Source organism: Macaca mulatta, chromosome 9 (genome assembly GCF_049350105.2).
Source record: "Macaca mulatta isolate MMU2019108-1 chromosome 9, T2T-MMU8v2.0, whole genome shotgun sequence".
NCBI lineage: Eukaryota > Metazoa > Chordata > Mammalia > Primates > Cercopithecidae > Macaca > Macaca mulatta.
The window spans coordinates 53,834,735-53,855,775 of NC_133414.1; the positions used below are offsets into that span (position 1 = coordinate 53,834,735).

The 21,041-nt window shown below is 40.4% G+C and overlaps 1 protein-coding gene across 11 annotated transcripts in view; it reads right to left on the reverse strand.

Annotated features, from left to right (window-relative positions):
* The window catches only part of LOC106995911 (pleckstrin homology domain-containing family B member 2-like), a 60,051-nt gene that overhangs the window by 16,159 nt on the left and 22,851 nt on the right, over positions 1–21,041 (reverse strand). For 4 of the 11 annotated variants that reach the window (XM_077946282.1, XM_077946283.1, XM_077946287.1 and 1 more), the window contains exons 4-5: positions 11,890–11,982; positions 2,784–2,892 (exon numbers count right to left, since the gene is read on the reverse strand). In XM_077946282.1, the coding sequence (XP_077802408.1) occupies positions 2,784–2,892; positions 11,890–11,904 (124 nt within the window). In that variant the 5' untranslated portion in view covers positions 11,905–11,982. Of the gene's footprint in view, positions 1–2,783; positions 2,893–11,889; positions 11,983–13,019; positions 13,171–21,041 lie in introns of those variants that run through there. The other 7 variants (XM_077946285.1, XM_077946290.1, XM_077946291.1 and 4 more) reach the window with 4 other exon arrangements.

Sequence of the window (21,041 nt, forward strand, 5' to 3'; positions counted from 1 at the left end):
ATGTTTGAAAGCATTTATATTTTTAAATCATATCCAAAAGAACCCTCAAAAATGTCTATGCTTTCTGACGTATTAATAGAGATGCTTCTCAACTTACAATGGGGTTACCTCCCAATAAACTCATCGTAAGTTGAAACATCATAGTCAAAATGCATTTAATATGCCTAACCTACTGAACATCATACCTTAACACAGCCCACCTTCAACTGCTCAGAGCACTAACATCAGTCTGTAGCTGGGAAAATCAGCTAACACAAAGTCTACTACAATCAAGTGTCGAAGATCTCATGTAATTGAATGAGTACTACACTGAGAGTGAAAAACAGAATGGGGGTAGGAGTACCTGAAGTACGGTTTCTACTAAATGTACATTGTTTTTGCACCATCGTAAAGTCAAAAAATCATTAAGTCAAACCATCCTGAGTTAGGGCCTGTCTGCATATACAGATATATTCTAGTTGGGGGAGGAAAAAAAAAAAGAACTATATTCTAGGCCGGGCAAGGTGGCTCACACCTGTAATACCAGCACTTTGGGAGGCCAAGGCGGATGGATCACCTGAGGTCATGAGCTTGAGACCAGACTGGTCAACATGGTGAAACCATCTCTACTAAAAATACAAAATTAGCCGGGTATGGTGGCACATGCCTGTGATTCCAGCTACTTGAGGGGCTGAGGCAGGAGAATCACTTGAAACCAGGAGGCAGAGGTTGTAGTGAGCCGAGATCATGCCATTGCACTGCAGTCTGGGCAACAAGAATGAAACTCCATCTCAAAAAAAAAAAGAAATATATTCTAATGCATATTCAACAGGAACAAAAAGGAAAATGACTAAAGATGTTCAAAGAAATATCTACAATAGCAAAAAAAGAAAAAAAAAGAGAGAGGAAAAACACAGCCAATACTGGAAGGTTTAGTAACACGTCACCCAATATGATAATAGGCAATTACTAAAAATACTTATGAGTATTACGTAGCACTTGGGATTCAATACATATAATTTAAAAACAAGACTAGAAACACAAATGCATGATTATAAGGAGAAAATATTTTATATGGAGGAAGTACGGGAGGTCCTCAAATAATAGTTTCATTTAACGTAGTTTCATTATAACATTAATAAGAAGAAAAGAACCGATTCCCCTCGGGGCACCGCCTGTGCAGAGCGAGAAGGTTCTTTCCACGTTTGCGTGGGTTTTCTTGGGATAGGTCAGTTCCTTCCCATCCCAAAGATGTGTCCCTGAGGTGAATCAGCGTGTCTAAACTGTCCCAATCGGAGTGAGGGGGTGTGGGTGAGTGTGCCCTGCAATGAGATAGGATCCTATCCATGGTGCATTCCCACGTTGAGCCCTGAGCTGCTGGGAGAGGGTCCAGCCACCCATGGCCATGAACTGAAATAACTGGGTAAATAATTATCTTACTTGTCTTTATTAATCTTACATGTATGTATAGCTCACATTAATTTCAATGGTTAATATTAGAAGTGGTGATGTTTTTGTGACCAGAAATAAGCCACAGAAACTTAACTCTTGTTTATACCAATTAATCTGCGGTAACATCAGTTTCATTACATGTTGTTTCACAGAAACTCAGAGTTTCCAAGAATCTACTGTTGATGTTAAGTGAGGACTTACTGTAATTCAAACAAAAGTATGTGTGCTAGACTCACAAGACAATGGACAAATATTTAATCTGTCATAATTCTTTATTCTTTTAATGGTTTTTCAACTTGACATGAAAAAGAGTCAAGCAAAGCAGGATCCTCCCAAGTCCCTGCTAGTTGAGTGACTGTGCCTCAGATTCCCAGAAGAGAGCATTGTGGAATTTCTCTATTTCTACTCCAGACTCCAGAACCCGTTTTAAGTGCTAAATGCATCCAAAGCCAAAGCAACCACCAACAACTACAAGGACACCATCTGAGATTGTAACCAGAGGCCTCCTTGACTTCTCTGGGCACCACGATCAGTGGCCCACCCTTCTGGTACCAGCTCACCTCCCTCTGCCTCTGCACTGAGACACCATGCCAGTTTTGCTCACAGCCCGGGATTCCTCCTCCTCCTGCAAACCCCCACATTCCTGTCTCTCCTGAGCTCAGCCTCTGGCTCCAGCCCACCCACCTGTGCATCCTATGCTATGGTGCTGTGCCCACTGTGCCTGGCCAGCCTCACTTCACAGGGGCCATCGACCACAGTTCTGCCCTCCCCACCCTCACTGCAGCCCCAGCAGTGGCCAGCATTGTCCCACACCTCCACCCTGCCAACCACCTTGCCCAGGAGACCCAGACATGATACCCCTACACCAGCTACTCACGCCTGCCATGTGTTTCATGTAAGGTGAAGAACAGAAAGAACAGACTCCAAGCCCAGAATAAATACAAGCCCTTTCCAGGCCTCTACTCCACTGTGAAACAGAACATCACCTCAGAAGTGATAACTTTCCAAGGACCTCACCAGAAGAACAGCTGAAAGGTCCCTCTCATCCCTTAAAATGGGCCTCTTACTCTGGCTGCTTCTCAATGTAAGTGAATCCCAGTAAGTACGAAATTCTCTGAGAACTAATCCAGACACAATTAGCAAAGTTCTAAAAATCAAGCCTACTCTAGCTTTGCAGAGCAATATGAAACTACCAAAGGCTTTTTTAAAGCACAGTAACACAGTGATATGTGGTCTACAACCAGAAAATACAGCTCACTTAACCTTAAACTGAAAAATAAAAATGTTTACAGGTCTCTCTGGTCTACTCAGCAAATGGACAGAATGAGGAATGAAAGGCTGGCTTGAGTTACCTGCATATGGGTACTGGTAGGGCACAGCATAGGCCTGCCCATTCGCAGAATAGACAACTTGAGTTCCTGGCGGGTACGCACCACTATATGGCCCATAGCCGTACGCCTGCTGAAAAGAAACAGGCCCATTAGAAATACAATTGTGAAACTTCTAGTAATGTATTAAAATTGTGGTCTCCAGGTTGCAATCAATAAAATTTAACAGTCAATTAAAAAGACAAAACAAAACATGAAACAGTGTGGTTATGCCCCCTGTTTTAAAATTACTAAAAAACAAACAAAAGCTACAATTGGACCCCACTTTCAGGCTACAGAATGAAGAAGGCAGAAAAACACAACATAAGAAGAGAACTGGACTTGCATGAGATTTGGATTTCAATTCAGTTGTGCTGTTAACCTGACCTTCAGTAAGTCACCTACCTAGGCCTTCCTTTGCCCATCTGTAAAATGATACGGTTGGACCAGATGATAAGGAGATTCACCGAAACCACTATCCTCCAGGCGAAGCCAGCCTGGAAGCAGAACCCTCTGTGGCCCAAGTTCAGCAATTCCAGGCACAATATGGAAGATGAGGGTGTCCTGAGGTACCTGGGCAGGTGACTGATGGTTTTCGGGCTGCACACACCTATGAAAAGACATGGCTAGAAATGGGCAGCAGACGCACCTCAACCGGCAGTGAATGACCACTATGTGCTGAGAAATACTGAAATCAAGACCGGCCTTCCTGGCATACTCACAGGCGAGAGGAGATCAGACATACTTGCACAATCACTGTCATTCTGTGACAAGTGCTCTGATACAGGGAGAACAGAGGTGTAGCCAGGCAAATGTGTGTGTAGATCTAAACCTGTTATCTTACAAAAGCAGGAGACAAGACTCCCACTTCTCGAAGATGGAGTAGACATTCTTTCCTGTATTCCTCCTGCTAAGTACAACTACAATCTCTGGACATTATATACAAAGCAAACACAAGAAGACTGAAGAGTGAGGAGAAGACAGACAGGCACGGAACTTTAGCACCTGAGGGAGGACCTGGGTTTCCTTTTTGCTTCACACATCCCACACTGGGTAATGGGGAAGGTGGCAAGCTGGAAGCGCCAATCAGTGCAGACCAAAAAGACCCTGAGAAGAGCTGCTCGCTTTAACAAAGAATCTAAGAAAGAAAGGAGCAACCTAGCAAGACAGATCATTTTTAGACAATAACCTCTCTACTCCAGAGAACCACCACAGAAAAACCTTCAGCCTCACACCAGCAAAGGCCAAGTGTGAAGAGCCTGAATTTCCATGCTCAGCAGGCACCGCCGGGTCCTCAGAACACCGTTGAGTAAGACTGAGTAGGGGGCTGGGAATTTCTTCCCTGCCAGATGGAAACAAAACACCCGCATCCCGCTGGGTGGTGTCCATGGAGACCGTGTGGGGAGCCAGAACCCCACTCCCACCCAGCAGAAAATACGGTGCCCTCCCTATTCCACTGAGACCAAGCCGAGAGTGAGTCTTTCAGGACGTCTCAGTGGCAACCATAGTATCAGGGGAGGCTCTGGGGGAAGCAGTAAGAGCCTTTCCTCTTCTCAGACAGGGTGATTTCAGTGGAGATCTAGTGAGAACCTAAATTCACAACTCCCTCCACAGCGAAAAGAAACCTGGACCATGGGTGTCAACTGAGGCTCAAGGCGAGCCTGGACTTCCACCTCTACCTGGCAGCAATAAAGCAGCCCCCGAGAAGCAGGTCTGCTAAAACATGAGATTTAAATAAGATTCAGTCTTACAGTACTTAAAATGTACAGCTTTTGATCAAAAGCCATTCATCACACCAAGAACCAGGAAGATCTCAACTAAATGAGAAAAGACAACAAAAAACACAAACACAAAGATGGCAAAGATGTTAGAATTATCCGGAAAGATTTTTAAAGCAGCTATCATAAAAACTTTTCAACAAGCAATTATGAACATACTTGAAATAAATAAAAAATATAAAGTATCTACCATAAAACAGAAAAATCTCAGTAAAAAGTATATAGATACATACATTCAATTTTTTATATATCAAGATATAAAGAATAACCAAATAAAAATTTCAGAACTAATACAATAACCAATTTAAATAGTTCAATGAATGAGCCCAACAACATAATGGAGATGACAAAAGGAAGGAATCCATAAACATGAATATATAGGGTAGAAATTACCCAATCAGAACACAACAGAGAAGAAATAGATTGAAGTAAAAAAAAAAAAAAAAAGAGCATCTCTGGGACACATCAGACTAACAGGGATGTCATCAGAGTGCCAGAGGGAGTAGAAGGAGGCTGAGGTTGGAAAAGCACTCAAGAATAATGGTTTAAGGCCAGGCACGGCGGCTCACGCCTGTAATCCCAGCACTTTGGGAGGCCAAGACGGGCGGATCACGAGGTCAGGAGATCCAGACCATCCTGGCTAACACGGTGAAACCCCGTCTCTACTAAAATACAAAAAAAATTAGCCGGGCGAGGTGGCGGGCGCCTGTAGTCCCAGCTACTTTGGAGGCTGAGGCAGGAGAATGGCCTAAACCCAGGAGGCGGAGCTCGCAGTGAGCCGAGATCACGCCACTGCACTCCAGCCTGGGCCACAGAGCGAGACTCCGTCTCAAAAAAAAAAAAAAAAAAAGGAATAATGGTTTAAAATTTCCCCAATTTAGCAAAAACCCAAGCCCATATATTCAAGAAGCTGAATGAATACCAAACAGGATAATCCCAAAGAAATCCATACAAATACACATTACAGTCAAACTTTTGAAAACCAAAGTCCACAGGGCAAGCAGAAGGAAGGAAATAAAAGAGTACAATCAATGAAATTGAGAAACAGAAAAAGTGAATAAAACAAAAAGCTATTTCTTTGAAGCTATTTATAGAATTAATAAAACCTTTACTAAACTGTCAAAAAGAGCAAAGACAAATTACCAGTATCAGGAAAGAATGAACTGGAGGATTTTTACTATAGACTCTGCAGACATCACAAGGATAATAAGAAAACACTATAAAGAACTCTACACACATAAATCAGACAACTTATAAGAAAAGGAACAATTCCACAAACACTACAAACTATCAAAACCTACTCCATGCAAACTAGAGAATCTGAGTAGACCAGTCACTATTAAGAAAGCTGCATCTGCAGTAGGCCTGGAGGGAAAGGTCATATGAGGATACAGGGAGGAGAAGGCCATGTGCAAGCTCAGGAGGGGCCTCGGGAGAACCAACACTGCCAGCACCTTGATCTTGGGCCTTCAACCTCCAGAACTGTGACAAATAGACATGTGTTGGTTAAGCCAAACAAAGGAAAAAGAGGCCGGGCGCGGTAGCTCACGCCTGTAATCCCAGCACTTTGGGAGGCTGAGGCAGGTGGATCATGAGGTCAGGATATCGAGACCATCCTGGCTAACATGGTGAAACCCCGTCTCTACTAAAAAATACAAAAAATTCACCAGGTGTGGTGGCGGCACCTGTAGTCCCAGCTACTCGGGAGGCTGAGGCAGGAGGATGGTGTGAACCCAGGAGGTGGAGCTTACAGTGAGCCAAGATTGCACCACTGCACTCCAGCGTGGGCAACAGAGTGAGACTCCGTTTCAAAAAAAAAAAAAAAAAGGGAAAAAGAAAACAGATGTTGTCATTTAAAATCTCCCAAAAAAGAAACCTCTAGGACCTGACAGTTTCACTGGAGATTTCTATCAAATTTTAAAGAATTAACTCCAATTCTACACAATTTCTCCCAGAAAAGAAAAGAGCAGAAAACACTTTCCGATTTATTCTATAAGGTCAGTATTGCCTTGATAAAATAAGACAAAGCACAAAGACAGAAAACTATAGACCAATATCCTTCATAAATATAGATGCAAAAATTCTTAACTAATATTAGCAAATTGAATTCAGCAATAAATAAAAAGAATCATACACCATGACCAAGTAGGTTATCAGCAATAAGGCTGTTTCGCTTTTTTATCATTTGTGTGTTCACTGGAGCAGCACTTCTCATCTCTTTTGATAACTTTTCCTGTGCACCCACCACCTGGCAAACTGGCCTAGCTTTCAACCTTTCTCAGCTGCCACCATGTCTTCCTCACTAAGCTTCATCATTTTTAGCTTTTGATTTAAAGTAAGCAGCCTGCAACTATTATTTACTTGAACACTCAGAGGCCACTGGAGGGCTACTAACTGGCCTCATTTCAATATTGTGCCTCAGGGACTAGGGAGGCCTTAGGAGAGAAAATGATGGGAACATACAACATTCAACAATTAGGTTTGCCATCTCATCTGGGTGCGTTCATGGAGTCCCAAAACAATTACAACAGTAACATCAAGGCTCACTGATCTCAGGTCACCACAGTACATACAACAATCATGAAAAAGTTTGAAATATTGTAAAGAGTTACCAAATGTGACACAGAGAACCAAAGCGAGCACACACTGTTGGAAAAATGGCACAATAGACTTAACTGACACAACGTTGCCACAAATCTTCAATTTGTAAAAACTGCAGTATCTGCTGGGCTCAAAAAATGAGGTATGCCTGTATGTATTCTGTGCCTATAGACACCCTACCTTTTTGTTTCCTTTCTATGTTTTTAAGAAAATGCTCTACCACTCAGTTAACATGAAACTTTATCGATAGTGTTCAGTTACACAAAGATAGGAAAATTGTCATACTGTGAAAGGTCATAAGTACTAACATCCTATAGTAAATGTTAAGACCGTGTTCCAATGTCAAATAAGCTCAACACTTCTCTAAATGAGGATTACAAAACCCACTGAAGATTCTGATAAGGTGATTCCACTGAGTGAGTTGAGGAGAACTGTTTAATTTTGCATCTTCCTTAAACAAACTCATTTGCAAAGTGAATTTCTTGTTTTCAATACACCAAATATTTACTTAGAAAAGAACTCATTATCTGAGTAAGAACTTTTAATCTATTCAAAATTTCTCTACCTTCATTCCTTCTCTCTAATGTGTCTTATTAATTCAGAGTAAAACCAAGAAAGAAACCCCATACTATTAACACTTTCCATTTTTCTTAACTCTTCAGTATTTACCCTGACATATTACCACTACTGTGATTCCTTTTGAGCATTTTGAAATGTCTCCATGAACATTTCAGAAAATCCTTTACAGTTCAGTCTGGCACGGTGGCTCACACCCATAATCCCAGCACTTTGGGAGTGCAAGGTGGCTGGAGGTCCGAGACCAGCCTGATCAACATAGTAAAACCCCGTCCCTAGTAATAATAGAAAAAAATTAGCTGGGTGTGGTGGTACACACCTATAATCCCAGCTATTCAGGAGGCTGAGGCAGGAGAATCGCTTGAACTCAGGAAGCAGAGGTTGTAGTGAGCCAAGACCATGCTACTGCACTCCAGCCTAGGCAACAGAGTGAGACTCTGTCTCAAAAAAAAAGGAAGGAAGGAAGGGAGGGAGGGAAGGAGGGAGGGAGGGAGGGAATCTTTTATAGTTTAAACCTCATTCTGCTTTAGAAGAAAATGACATATATATAAATGTTTAGGTTTAGAATTAATAAAATAAAAAATGATAAAAATACAATGCTGGCCTAGCACAGTGACTCATGCCTGTAATCCCAGCACTCTGGGAGGCTGAGGGGGGCAAATCAGAAGGTCAAGAGATTGAGACCATCCTGGCCAACATGGTGAAACCCTAACTCTAGTAAATTAAAAAAATTAGCCGGGTGTGTGGCGTGTGCCTGTAGTCCCAGCTACTCAGGAGGCTGAGGCAGGGGAATCTCTCAAACTCAGGAGGTGGAGGCTGCAATGAGCCAAGATCACGCCACTGCACTCCAGCCTGGCGACAGAGCAAGACACTGTCAAAAAAAAAAAATGCTTACAATATTTTATGAAATCTATTTAAATGTTCTTTCTGGTACTGAAAAAACTATGTCCTCCATCCTTCAGTTCTGAAGGCAAACACATCTGTTTTGTAAACTGTGATGCAGGTCACTTCGGCCTTAAACTTGATCAGTGCTTTAAACAATACAAACAGCAAACATGTTAAAGGCAGACATTTAAAAACACCATTTCTGCTAGATGAATTAAAAAATCTAACACAAATCTAACAGCATTTTTAAAGGTACTATTCTTCCTAAATTTTTGTCTGATTTTAAACAAAAGACAACACAGAATTTAAAAGAAAAAAAATACAGAAATCCCTTTTAATCTATTATAGGTCAGATTCTCCAAGAAATAGACACAGATTTTACACACGCTTGCTGGGGAGCACTGTCAGTAACAGCACCCCGGAGGTGGGAGGCACGCAGGAATGAACAGGGATGCAGCTGCACTATGAGCTCAGAAGCCAATGTGGCCCTCCTCGGGGCAAGGGTGGGCAAGGTGACCCAAACACTTACAGCAGCTGGGGAAATTAGTGCCATCAGTATTCAAAGAGGGGTTTGGAACTCACGTTAGGCATTCACTACGTAATTCCTTCCTCCAGAAGTATTCCCACATCTACACATAGCCAGAATCACATTTAGGTGAGTACTCACTGACTTTTACTAAGTATATTTCTAGGATTAAATATTCTTTAAAAATGTTATCGAGTATATAGTATTCCATTTTATGTATATACCATAATTCATTTAGTGCTAACATTATTTCAAAGGTCAGTGATTCCAATTTTCCCTCTTAAAAAGAACACTACTGTAATAAATGGGAACAAAATATGTACATCTTGAATGACTTTCTCAAAAGAATCAGAGACATGAGAGTCCAAAAGAAAAAAAAAAAACATTGAGAGTAAATACTCCATATACTCAAAATTTACTAAAATTTGCTTCCTAATAAGGTTCATAATATCCTAGCAAATGCTACCATGGAACTTTTCCAGAAACCTTGAAAAGGGGTATCTTACTATCATAAACATACTCCACTGATTGGTGTTAAAATTAAAGAGCATTGTAGCATAATTTTCTGAAAATTATCATATCCTTTGCCTATTTTTCAAATGTGTTAGTGTATTTTCCTACTGATCCATACAAGTACATCACTTATTTTAGGCATAGAAAAGCCATTTATGGAATTAAATAATTACATAATAATTATATATATTTTGATTTAGTTTTAAAATGTGTCTTAGTATAACTATTTTGCTCATCTAGAATTTAACTCATCACATGATGAGGACTATATATTGAAGTTTTTTTATTTTCTACCAAATACCTTATTTTCTCAGTATCATTTGTTGAAAACTATAAGCTTCCCACTATTTGTTTTTGATTTGTGCAATAATCACCCTCTAATTTCTTAAATGGAAATTATTTTTGCATAATATTGTTTTAAAATGTTATCTTCAATAACTAATTTAGCAGCTAGCAAGGTGATCAGAAATCTTTTGAACTACAATAAAGCTATGCTAGAGAACTTCTGGCCTAGAAGTGAGCCAACAGCGCCCCAGCGTGAAGAATGAGAGGGCACGGTAATTTCCTTCCATTGCACTTACATGAAATGTGCTGTGGCTGCTCTCCTGTAAGGAACTATTATTTACTTACCTTGTGGTAAGTGAGGGTGCATTCTCGCTTCACTATCCACACTTAATCCTGTCAGCAAAGGCAGTTTATGAAAGAGCAAATCAAGATTCATGTACTATCCACGGATAAGACAAAAGAAGTCTACCAGCCAAGGAAGAGATGAAGTCAGCCTAGGTCTGTTTAGTATTCTGACAAGCCAGTCAAGAACTCAACAGTTTCTACACCTTTAATTATACTGTGTAATATACAAATAGGAATAGGAGGAGAAATGGTCTTACTAATGCTGGGGAGGAAGAGATAAAGCCTGAGAATAGTGAAATGCCTATGCTGAAGATAAAGGGACTATAAAGAAATTGTAAGGACGCAAATGACCCTATGGTACTCTATGCAGAAATTTGTATTTTAAAAAATTATTTTATTATCAACAACAGAACAGCATTTCATCTCTAAATTTTTATTTAACATTAACAGTCACAAATTTCAGCTGGTTTTACGATCACAAGGCAGAAACAAGTCACATTAATAAAATAACAGCATATAACCACTAACCATTCTCAAATATCTTTAAGGAGATAATTTTATCAAGTTTTTAAAACAATTTTAATGCAAATTTTAATCATGCAAAAATAATTTCCATTTAAGAAAACAAAATAGGTGGCCAAGCACAGTGGCTCAAGCCTATAATCCCAGCACTTTGGGAGGCTGAAGCAGGAAGATCGTGTGAACCCGAGAGGTCAAGGCTGCACTGAGGTACGACCATGCCACTGCCCTCCATTCTAAAAGAGTCAGATCGTGTCTCAAAAAATAAAAAAAAAAAGCATCCACAAACTATGTCACACAGAGCTTTGTGAGGTTAAGCACTATCTATTACCTTCCAACCACTTAAGAGGAAGAAAATGTATAGCTCCTCCTACTTAAAATATTTACATTTAACGTGTCAGAAAATACCTAAGGCCATGCATGGTGGCTCATATCTGTAATCCCTTTGGGAAGCCAAGGCAGAAAGATCGCTTGAGCCCAGGAGTTTGAAACAAGCCTGGGCAACATAAGGAAACCCCATCTATACAAAAAAGCTTAAAAATTAGCTAGGCCAGGAACAGTGGCTCATGTCTGTAATCTCAGGATTTTGAAAGGCTGAGGCAGAATCACTTGAACTCAAGAGTTAGAGACCAGCCTGGGCAACACAGTAAGAGCTCATCTCTACCAAAACTCAAAAGAAGTAGCCAGATGTGGTAGCACATGCCTGTAGTCCCAGCTACTCAGAAGTTGAGGTGGGAAGAACACTTGAATCCAGGATGTCCAGGCTACAGTGAGTCATGATTACACCACTGCATTCCCATCTTGACAACAGAGTAAGACCCCAACTCAAATAAAAAAAAGTAAAAGAAAAATAGAAAATACCTTAGCCTGATACTTTTTAAAATAAATACTATTTCCAGCTACCTACCTATAAAAATACGATAAATTGTTAATTACTATGATAGTAACACAAAAATAAAAACTATATAATCAGCACTCAATATTCTGTTGTAATTATGCATATGATGGGCTTTTTTTTTTTTTTTTTTTGAAGGTAAGATTGACAAGGTGTGGTGGCTCTCACCTGTAATCGCAGCATTTTAGGAGGCCAAGGTAGACAGATCACTTGAGCTCAGGAGTTCGAGACCAGCCTGGCCAACATTGTAAAACCCCATTTCTACCAAAAAAAAAAAAAAAAAAATTAGCTAGGTGTGGTGGCACATGTCTGCAGTTCCAGCTACTAGGAAGGCTGAGTCAGAAGAATCACTTGAGCCTGGGAGGTGGAGGTTGCAGTGAGCTGAGATGGCACCACTGCACTCTAGCCTGGGTGACACAGTGAGACTCCGTCTTAAACAAACAAACAAAAAAAAGTAAACAGCTAACACTAAACAATTTGGAAACAGGTGGTTAATGCAATAGTGAATGTGTAAGCAGAAGAAAACACAGATATACAAGAGTAAAGATGCCCTGATGGCCTCAAATTCTGGGAATCTTTTACATATAGATACAATAAAACTTCAGCATCATTCTCTAGTATACAAACTCATTCCGAGTAACCAAAAATATTATACATAATTTCAAAGTTAACAGTTGCAAAACAAATGATTGCCTAAAATCGTCATAGAAAAATATTTGAGACTAAATGTAAAAATTAAATAACCTGGGCCAGCTGTGGTGGCTCACACCTGTAATCCCAGCACTTTTGAGAGGCTGAGGTGGGTGGATCACTAGGTCAGGAGATGGAGATCCTCCTGGCCAACATGGTGAAGCCCCTGTCTCTACTAAAAATACAAAAATTAGCTGGGCGTGGTGGTATGTGCCTGTAATCCCAGCTACTTGGGAGGCTGAGGCAGGGGAATTGCTTGAACCAGGGAGTCGGAGGTTGCCGTGAGCCAAGATCGCGTCACTGCACTCCAGCCTGGCAACAGAGCGTGACTCCATCTCTAAATAAATGAATAAAATAAAAAATAAACATTTTGAAGTATGGTCATAAAATGTGATTTGAAAGACTTAAATCTATAACTACTATTCAAGAAAAAAACTATTCCTTAAAACTAAAAAAACATAAAATTATATATTCTACAAAAACAAATCAACTTCATCTACGGCCCAGTCCTACCCAACTATGGAATGTCAGAATAGAAGGTCTCACCATGGACTCAAGAGCTGACATGAGGAATGTCACCACCATCCTGCTCTTTGAAGACTTCTCACCTTCAACAGGCAGAGTGGACATTGCTACTTGGGCCATGATCTTTGTGCAAGGGAAGTAATCAGAAAGTGAGTGGTAGAAATCTGGTGTCCTACACCCACATTCAGGGCTTCGAGGGTCTCCCATGGGCTGCCTAATTTATAGTTTTCTTGCCTAAGAGAAAAAAAAAGGCTTAGAAATTATGTATTTGATTTGCCCAAAACTCTCATCAGCTAGAGAATCCATCCCCTAACTTTCTATCTAGTGTTATTTCAATAAAATTACATCAACATTACACCCAAAATAAATCCAGATGGCTGAGTCAATCAGTGAAATTTCTCCCAAGGAGGAGGAGGAGGAGAGGTGCTTTACAACCCAGTGATGGGCTACCACAGCTCAACACAGGACAGAGCTGCCAAGCTCCTTTTCTCCCCCGCATATCCTGACACAGCAAAGAGTGGGTGCAGTGGACTGAGGCTGGGTGGAGATAAGTTCCTCTTTTTACTAAAAAAAAATAGATCACAGGCATCAAGTAACATGTGAGATTCTTTATAACACAGCATATTGTTCTCTTTGAAAAAAACCTGTAACATTTTGTTAACAGCAAAGACCCTCAAATGAATTTCAAACACTATAAATATATAACACATCAACAGGAAATACTAACTGTCAGCAAGGATATCAAAAACCTGGAACCTTTATGCACTGCTTTTTGGAATGTAAAATGGTGCAGCCCCTGTGGAAAATGGTTTGGCAGTTCCTTGAAATATTAAGCATAGAATTATCATATGATCCAACAACTCCCTTTCAGTGTATATACTCAAAAGAACTGAGAGCAAGGACTCAAACAGGTATTCGTACACTTGTGTTCACAGCAACATTATTCACAATGGTGAAAAAGGTACAACCAACCCTAATGCCCATAAATAGGGGAATGGATAAGCAAAACGTGATATACACGTACACAGAATATTATTCAGCTGTATAAAGGAAAAACAATTCTGGCCAGGTTTGGTGGCTTACACCTTTAATCCTAGCACCTTGGGAGGCCAAGGCAGGCAGATAGCTTGAGCCCACGAGTTCGAGACCAGCCTAGGCAACATAGCAAAACTTCATCTCTATAAATCTTTTTTAAAAAATAAAATTCTGATAATGCTATAGATGAACCTTGATAGCACTATGCAATCCATGCATGTAACAAAATTGCAATTGGATTCCATAAATGTATGTAAAGTTTTAAAATGGAGAATTTATCAAGGAAGAAATGTGACCCACAAAGAGCAGAGAGGAGTGAAACAGGAAAGCCACCCAGCCAGAATTGGTGTTGAGCTAAGAGAGGCTCTCCACTGTAGGAAAATGGTGAGTAAGCAAGAGCTGCTGGTGACTCACCCTTCTGCCATTGATCTTTGAAATCCTGGGCCCAGAAAATCCCCCAACACCTTCCCCACAGGGCTCCTCAACTGACACAGAGAGCTGCATGGAGTCTGGGCAGACCCTCCAGTCAGGGCCACATGGAATCCTAAGGGCCTTGGACTCCTGACCCACAACAGTGCCAGTTGCTAAAGCTCTGCCACTAGGGGAGGACAGGCTCTCTCACATGCCCCCAGGATAGGGGCCATACCTACAATGCTGAGGAGCAGACTCACCTCCTGTCTCTACTCTATCTCCTATAGAGGCCCCACTTCCACTACACCTCGCCTAGAAATGCCCTCTGGCCTGGGTCCCAGCGCAGCCACTTAACCCCTACTTAAGCACTCAGGCTGGTTGCAACTCTGCAGACAGAGCTCCCAGAGGTAACTGACAAGCCTGCTGTTTCTGCAATTGCCATGGCCCCAGGCTCTACCTCTCATAGGCTAGGGAAGAACTAAAGAGCCCAAGAACTACTATAGGCTTCCAGCATACCACGGTTGCCTTACAGAAAAAGTAGACGAACTGTTTTCCACGTGGGTCCCCTTCCCTGCTACTCTTCACTGTATAGAGTCTCCTGACGTGGGCCCCCAGCACAGCCATTCTGCCCCCGACTACTCCCATGGGTTACTTCAGTCAGTGACCATCTCTGCATCTCTCCGCAATGGAGCTTTCAGAGGCAACCCATAGGCTCCCCGCCATTGCCACTGTAGCAGTACCACCATTGTTGGCCTTGGTCTGGGAAAAGAATGAAGACCCTGATTGCTTTGCTAGCACTTCCAGCATGCCACAACCACAAGATGGAGAGAAGCCCAGTCTCTCTTCTCTGCGGGCTTCTGGCTCCCTTCTCTTCACCAGGTGGAACCCTGCGCTTAAGCACACAGTGCAGCCACCTCACCCTTGGCTGAACATTCTCACTGACAGAGGCTCTGTGCCTCTCTAGGGTGGAGTTCCCGGAGGCAACTGACAACCCTTCTGCCATTACTGCTGCAGTGATCCTGCCCTTGCTGCCCTCAGGCTGGGGAAGAAACAAACAGCCTGAGTGTTTTGCTCATGCCTCTAGCAGGCCACAGCCAACAGATGGAGGAGAGCCCAGTCTCTCTTCCCTATTGGCCCCAAATCCCCTGCTCTTTACCAGGCAGGGGTCCCAGCGTGGGCCCACAACGTAGCTGCTCCATACCTGACTGATCAATCTGATTGGCAGCAGGTCTGCATATCTCTGAGGTGGTACCCCAAGAAACAAGTGAAAGGCCTTCTGCCATTGCCAAGGCCAAGGTCCCCGTCTCTGCTGCTCCCAAGCTGGGGAGGGAATAAAAAACTTGAGTTAACCCCAGGGCTATGATGCCAGCCTGGGAGTGCCAAGCCAAGACCTGTGGCTAGTACTCAAGTGGAGGAGGAGCCCCCACTCTCACAGCACTGAAAGGGGGAATGGCTGCAAACACAAGAAAATACAGAGGACCAGTGTTGCCAAGAGCCTATCCGCTGGCCATTACACTTATGTGCCATCTACTCAGTTGCAGCTCAAACATTAACACCAATAATACTTTGCTATATGTCCCCCTGTGAAATGAAAGACAAGAATTCAGCCTCAAAGACACTTTGCAAAGTCTTGGGCCCTCTGAAAACATCAAGGAGTAAAATAAGCTGACTGTACTGAAATTACAACACAGTTAAAGAAACACCAGCCTACACGAATGAAAAGAAACCGGCACAATGCAACTCTGGCAATGCTAAAAGTCAGAGTGTCTCCAAATGACCACACTAGCTCCTAAACAATAGTTCTTAATCAGAATAAAATCGCTGAAATGACAGAGAATTCGGAATCTGGATGCCAATGAAGATCATCAAGAATCAGGAGAAAGCTGAAACCCATTTCAAGGAATCTAAAAAATTCAGTGAAATTATTCAAGAGATGAGAGATAAAATCGCCTTAAGAAGGAACAAAACTGATCAGATAAAGCTGAAAAACTCACAAGAATATTTTGTAGTACAATCATTAATATTAACAACTGACTACATCAAGCTGAGGGAAGAATTTCAGAGCTCAAACACCAATTCTTTGAATTAATTCAGACAAAAAAAACTGAAAAACGTATTTTTTTAAATGAACAAAACCTTTAATAAATATGGGAATATGTGAAGACACAAAATCTACAACTCACTGGCATCTCTAAAAGAAAGGGAGAGAGAACAAGAAACTTAGAAAACATTTTTGAGGATATTGTCCATGAGAATTTTCTTAACCTTCCATGAGAGGTTAAAATTCAAATTCAGAGAATTCAGGGAACCCCCAGGATATAGCATACAAGATAACCATCCCCAAGACATGCAGTCGTTAGATTCTCCAAGGTCAATGTGAAAGAAAAAAATATTAAAGGCAACTAGAGAGAAGGGGCAGGTCACTTATAAAGGAAACGCCATCAGGCTAGCAACAGACCTTCCAGAAAAAATACATGCAACACAAGGGCAGGCACGGTGGCTCATGCCTATAATCCCAGCACTTTGGGAGGCCAAGGTGGGCAGATCACAAGGTCCAGGAGATCGAGACCATCCTAGTTAACACGGTGAAACCCTGTCTCTACTAAAAATGCAAAAAATTAGCCGGGCATGATAGCAGGCACCTGTAGTCCCAGCTACTCAGGAGGCTGAGGCAGGAGAATGGCGTGAAACTGGGAAGCAGAGCTTGCAGTGAGCCGAGATCGCACCACTGAACTCCAACGTTGCCAGGCGACAGAGCAAGGCTTCATCTCAAAAAAAAAAAAAAAACAAAAAAAAAAAAACAAAAAAAAACCATGCAAGACAAAAACAATTTGGGGGCCTATATTCAGCATTCTCAAAGAAAATAAACTCCAACCAAGAATCTAATCACACCAAACTAAGCTTCATAAACAAAGGAGAAAAGATCCTTTCAAGCAAATGCTAAAGGAATTCATTACATTATCCTGCCTTAAAAGAGATTATTTGTCAGGTATGGTGGCTCGCCCCTGTATTCTCAGCACTTTAGGATGCTGAGGCAGGCAGATCATGAGGTCAAGAGATCAAGACCATCCTGGCCAACATGGTGAAACCCCATCTATATTAAAAATACAAAAAAAAAAAAAAAAAATAGCTGGGCGTGATGGCATGCACCTATAGTCCCAGTTACTCAGAAGGCTGTGGCAGGAGAATCACTTGAACCTGGGAGGCGAAGGTTGCAGTTATTAGCTGAGACGGTGCCAGTGCACTCCAGCCTAGCAACAGAGAGAGACTCCATCTCAAAAATAAATAAATAAATAAATAAATAACAGAGATTCTTAAGAGTGTATTAAACATGGAAATGAAGAACTACTACTGGCCACCACAAAAAAAAAAAAAAAAAAAAAAAAAAAAACACCACAACTAAGGGCCTGGGCAACATGGTGAAACCCCGTCTCTACTAAAAACATACAAAAATTAGCAGGGTGTGGTGGTGCACACCTGTAATCCCAGCTACTCAGGAGGCTGAGGCAGGAGAATCACTTGAACCCAGGAGGTGGAGGTTATAGTGAGCCGAGATCACGCCACTGCACTCCAACGTGTACAACAAGAGTGAAACTCCGTATCAAAAAACAAAAAAACAAAAACAAAAAAACACACACACTTAAGTACATGGGCTATTTACACTATAATGTAAATACACAATTAATTTTACATTACAAACAGCTAACAACACAATGTCAAGATCAAATCTGCACATATCAGTATTAACCTTGAAAAAGAATGGGCAAATGCCCCATTGAAAAGGCACAGAGCAACAAGTTAAATGAAGAACCAAGACCCAACTGCATGCTGTCTTCCAGAGACCCATCTCACATGCAAGGAAATGCATAGGCTCAAAGAAAAGAGATGGAGAAAGATCTACCACGCAAATAGAAAAAAAAAAAAAAAGAGGAGGAGTTACTACTCTTATTTCAGACAAAACAGACTTTAAACTAACAATGATCAAAAAAGACAAAGAAGGGCATTTCATAATAATAAGGGGTTTGATTCAATGAGAAGACTTAGCTATCCTAAATATATATATGCATAAATTTGTATATATACACATACACACACACACGCATATATATATGTGTGTGTGTGTGTATATATATATATATATATATATATATATGCATCTGCACCCAATACTGCAACATCCAGATTCATAAAACAAGTTCCTAGAGACTTATGAAGAGACTTAGATAACCACACAATAATACTGTGAGACTTTAAAATCCCACTGAAAGTACCAGACAGTTCACCAAGGCAGAATACTCACAAAAATATTTAGGATTTAAACTTGACACTTAACCAAATGGACCTAACACTCATCCACAGAACACTCCATCCAGCAAAAACAGAATACACTATCTGCACATCACACAAACTCTACAACTGACCACCACATACTTGGCCATAAGGTAATTCTCAACATAGTCTAAAGAATCAAAATCATACCAACTACACTATCAGAATATGGTGCAATAAAAATAGAAATCAATACCAAGAAGATCTCTCAAAACCATAAAAATTTAATCAAAACTAAATAAGCTGCTTCTGGATGACTTTTGGGTAAAGAATAAAATTAAGGCTAAAATCAAGAAATTAAGTGAAACTAATACAGACAAATATACAACATACCTAAATCACTGGGAAACTGCTAAAAAAAAAAGTGTCAAAGAGAATGTTTATAGCACTAAACATCCACATTAAAAAGTTAGAAAGATATAAAATTAACAAGCTAACATTATATATTTTTATTTTATTGTTATTTATATATTTATTTTTGTGACAGAGTCTCTGCTACCCAGACTGGAGTGCAGTAGTGCAATCTCAGCTCACTGCAACCTCTGTCTCCCAAGTTTAAGCAATTCTCCTGTCGCAGCCTCCTGAGTAGCTGAGACTACAGGCTTGTGCCACCATGCCCAGTTAATGTTTGTATTTTTAGGAGAGACACACAAGGTTTCATCATATTGGTCAGGCTGGTCTCAAACTCCTGACCTCAGGTGATCCACCCGCCTTGGCCTCCCAAAGTGCTGGGATTATAGGCATGAGCCATTGCACCTGGTGATATATAGAGGAACCAGAAACGTAAGAGCAAATCAACCCCAAAGATAGAAGCCAAGAAATATTAAAACTGAACTAAATGGAGATTTTTTTTAAAACTGTACAAAAATCCAATTAAAATGACTTTTGAAAGAAAATTGATAGACTGCTAACTAAAGAAAAAAAGATTTTCATAAATACAATACAAAATGACTAAAGAAATATTATCACTGATGCCACAGGAATACATGAAACAATTAGATAACTAATATAAACATTTCTATGCACACAAATTAGAAAACACAGAAGAAATGGAGAAATTCCTGGAAACATACAACCTCCCAAGATTGAATCAGGAAGATATTAAAACCACAAACAGAGCAATACTGAATTCTGAAATTAAATCAATAATAAAAAAGCTTACCAGAAAAAATCCTGGACCAGATGGATTCACAGCCAAATTCTACCAGACATATAAAGAAGAGCTGGTACTAGCTGTACTGAAACTATTCCAAAAAAAGTAGGAGGAGGGACTTCTTCCTAACTCATTCTATGAGGCCAGTATCATCCTGACACCAAAAACTACCAGAAACAGAATAAAAAAGGAATTATCAGGCCAATATCCCTGATGAATATAGATGCAAAAATCCTCAAAAAAATTAGCCAACTGAATCCAGTAGCCCACCAGAAAAGCTAATCCACCATGATCAGATAGGCTTTATTCCTGGGATGCATGGTTATTTCAACATATAAAATTAAATGTTATTCATCACATGAACAGAGCTAAGAAACAACCACATGATCTCTCAGAAGATTTATTAAGATTAATGCAGTAAAGGCTTTCAATAAAATTTAACATCCCTTTATGTTAAACACCCTCAAAAACTAGGCATCAAAGATATGTACCTCAAGATAATAACAGCCATCAATAACAAACTCACTGTCAACATCACAATGAAAGGGCAAAAGCTTGAAACATTCCTTTTGAGAACCAGAACAAAACAAGAATATCTACTCTCACGACTCCTATTAAATATAATAATGAAAGTCCTAGCCAGAGCAATCAGGCAGGGGAAAGAAATAAAAGGCATCCAAAACAGGAAGAGAGGAAGTCAAATAATTTCACTTCACAAATGATATAATTCTATACTTAGAAAAGCCCACAGTCTCTACCCAAAGGTTCCTAGATCTGATAAAGAACTTTAGCAAAGTTTCAGCACACAAAATAGATGTATGAAAATCAGTAACATTTCTATACACTAACAACATCCAATCAAAAATACAATTATATTCACAAGAGTCACAAAAAGAATAAAATATCTGGAAACACAGCTAACCAGGGAGTTGAAAGATCTCTACAATGAGAATTACAAACCACTGCTAAAAAAAAATTAGAGATGACAAAGGCAAACAGAAAAACATTCCACACTCATGGATATGAAGGATCAATATTGCTAAAATGGACATACTACCGAAAGAAACTTACTTTCCAATTCAATGTTATTCCTATCAAACTACCAACGACACTTTTAACAGAATTTTTTAAAAATGAAAAATCTTATTTGAAACAAACAAAAAAGAGGCTGAATATT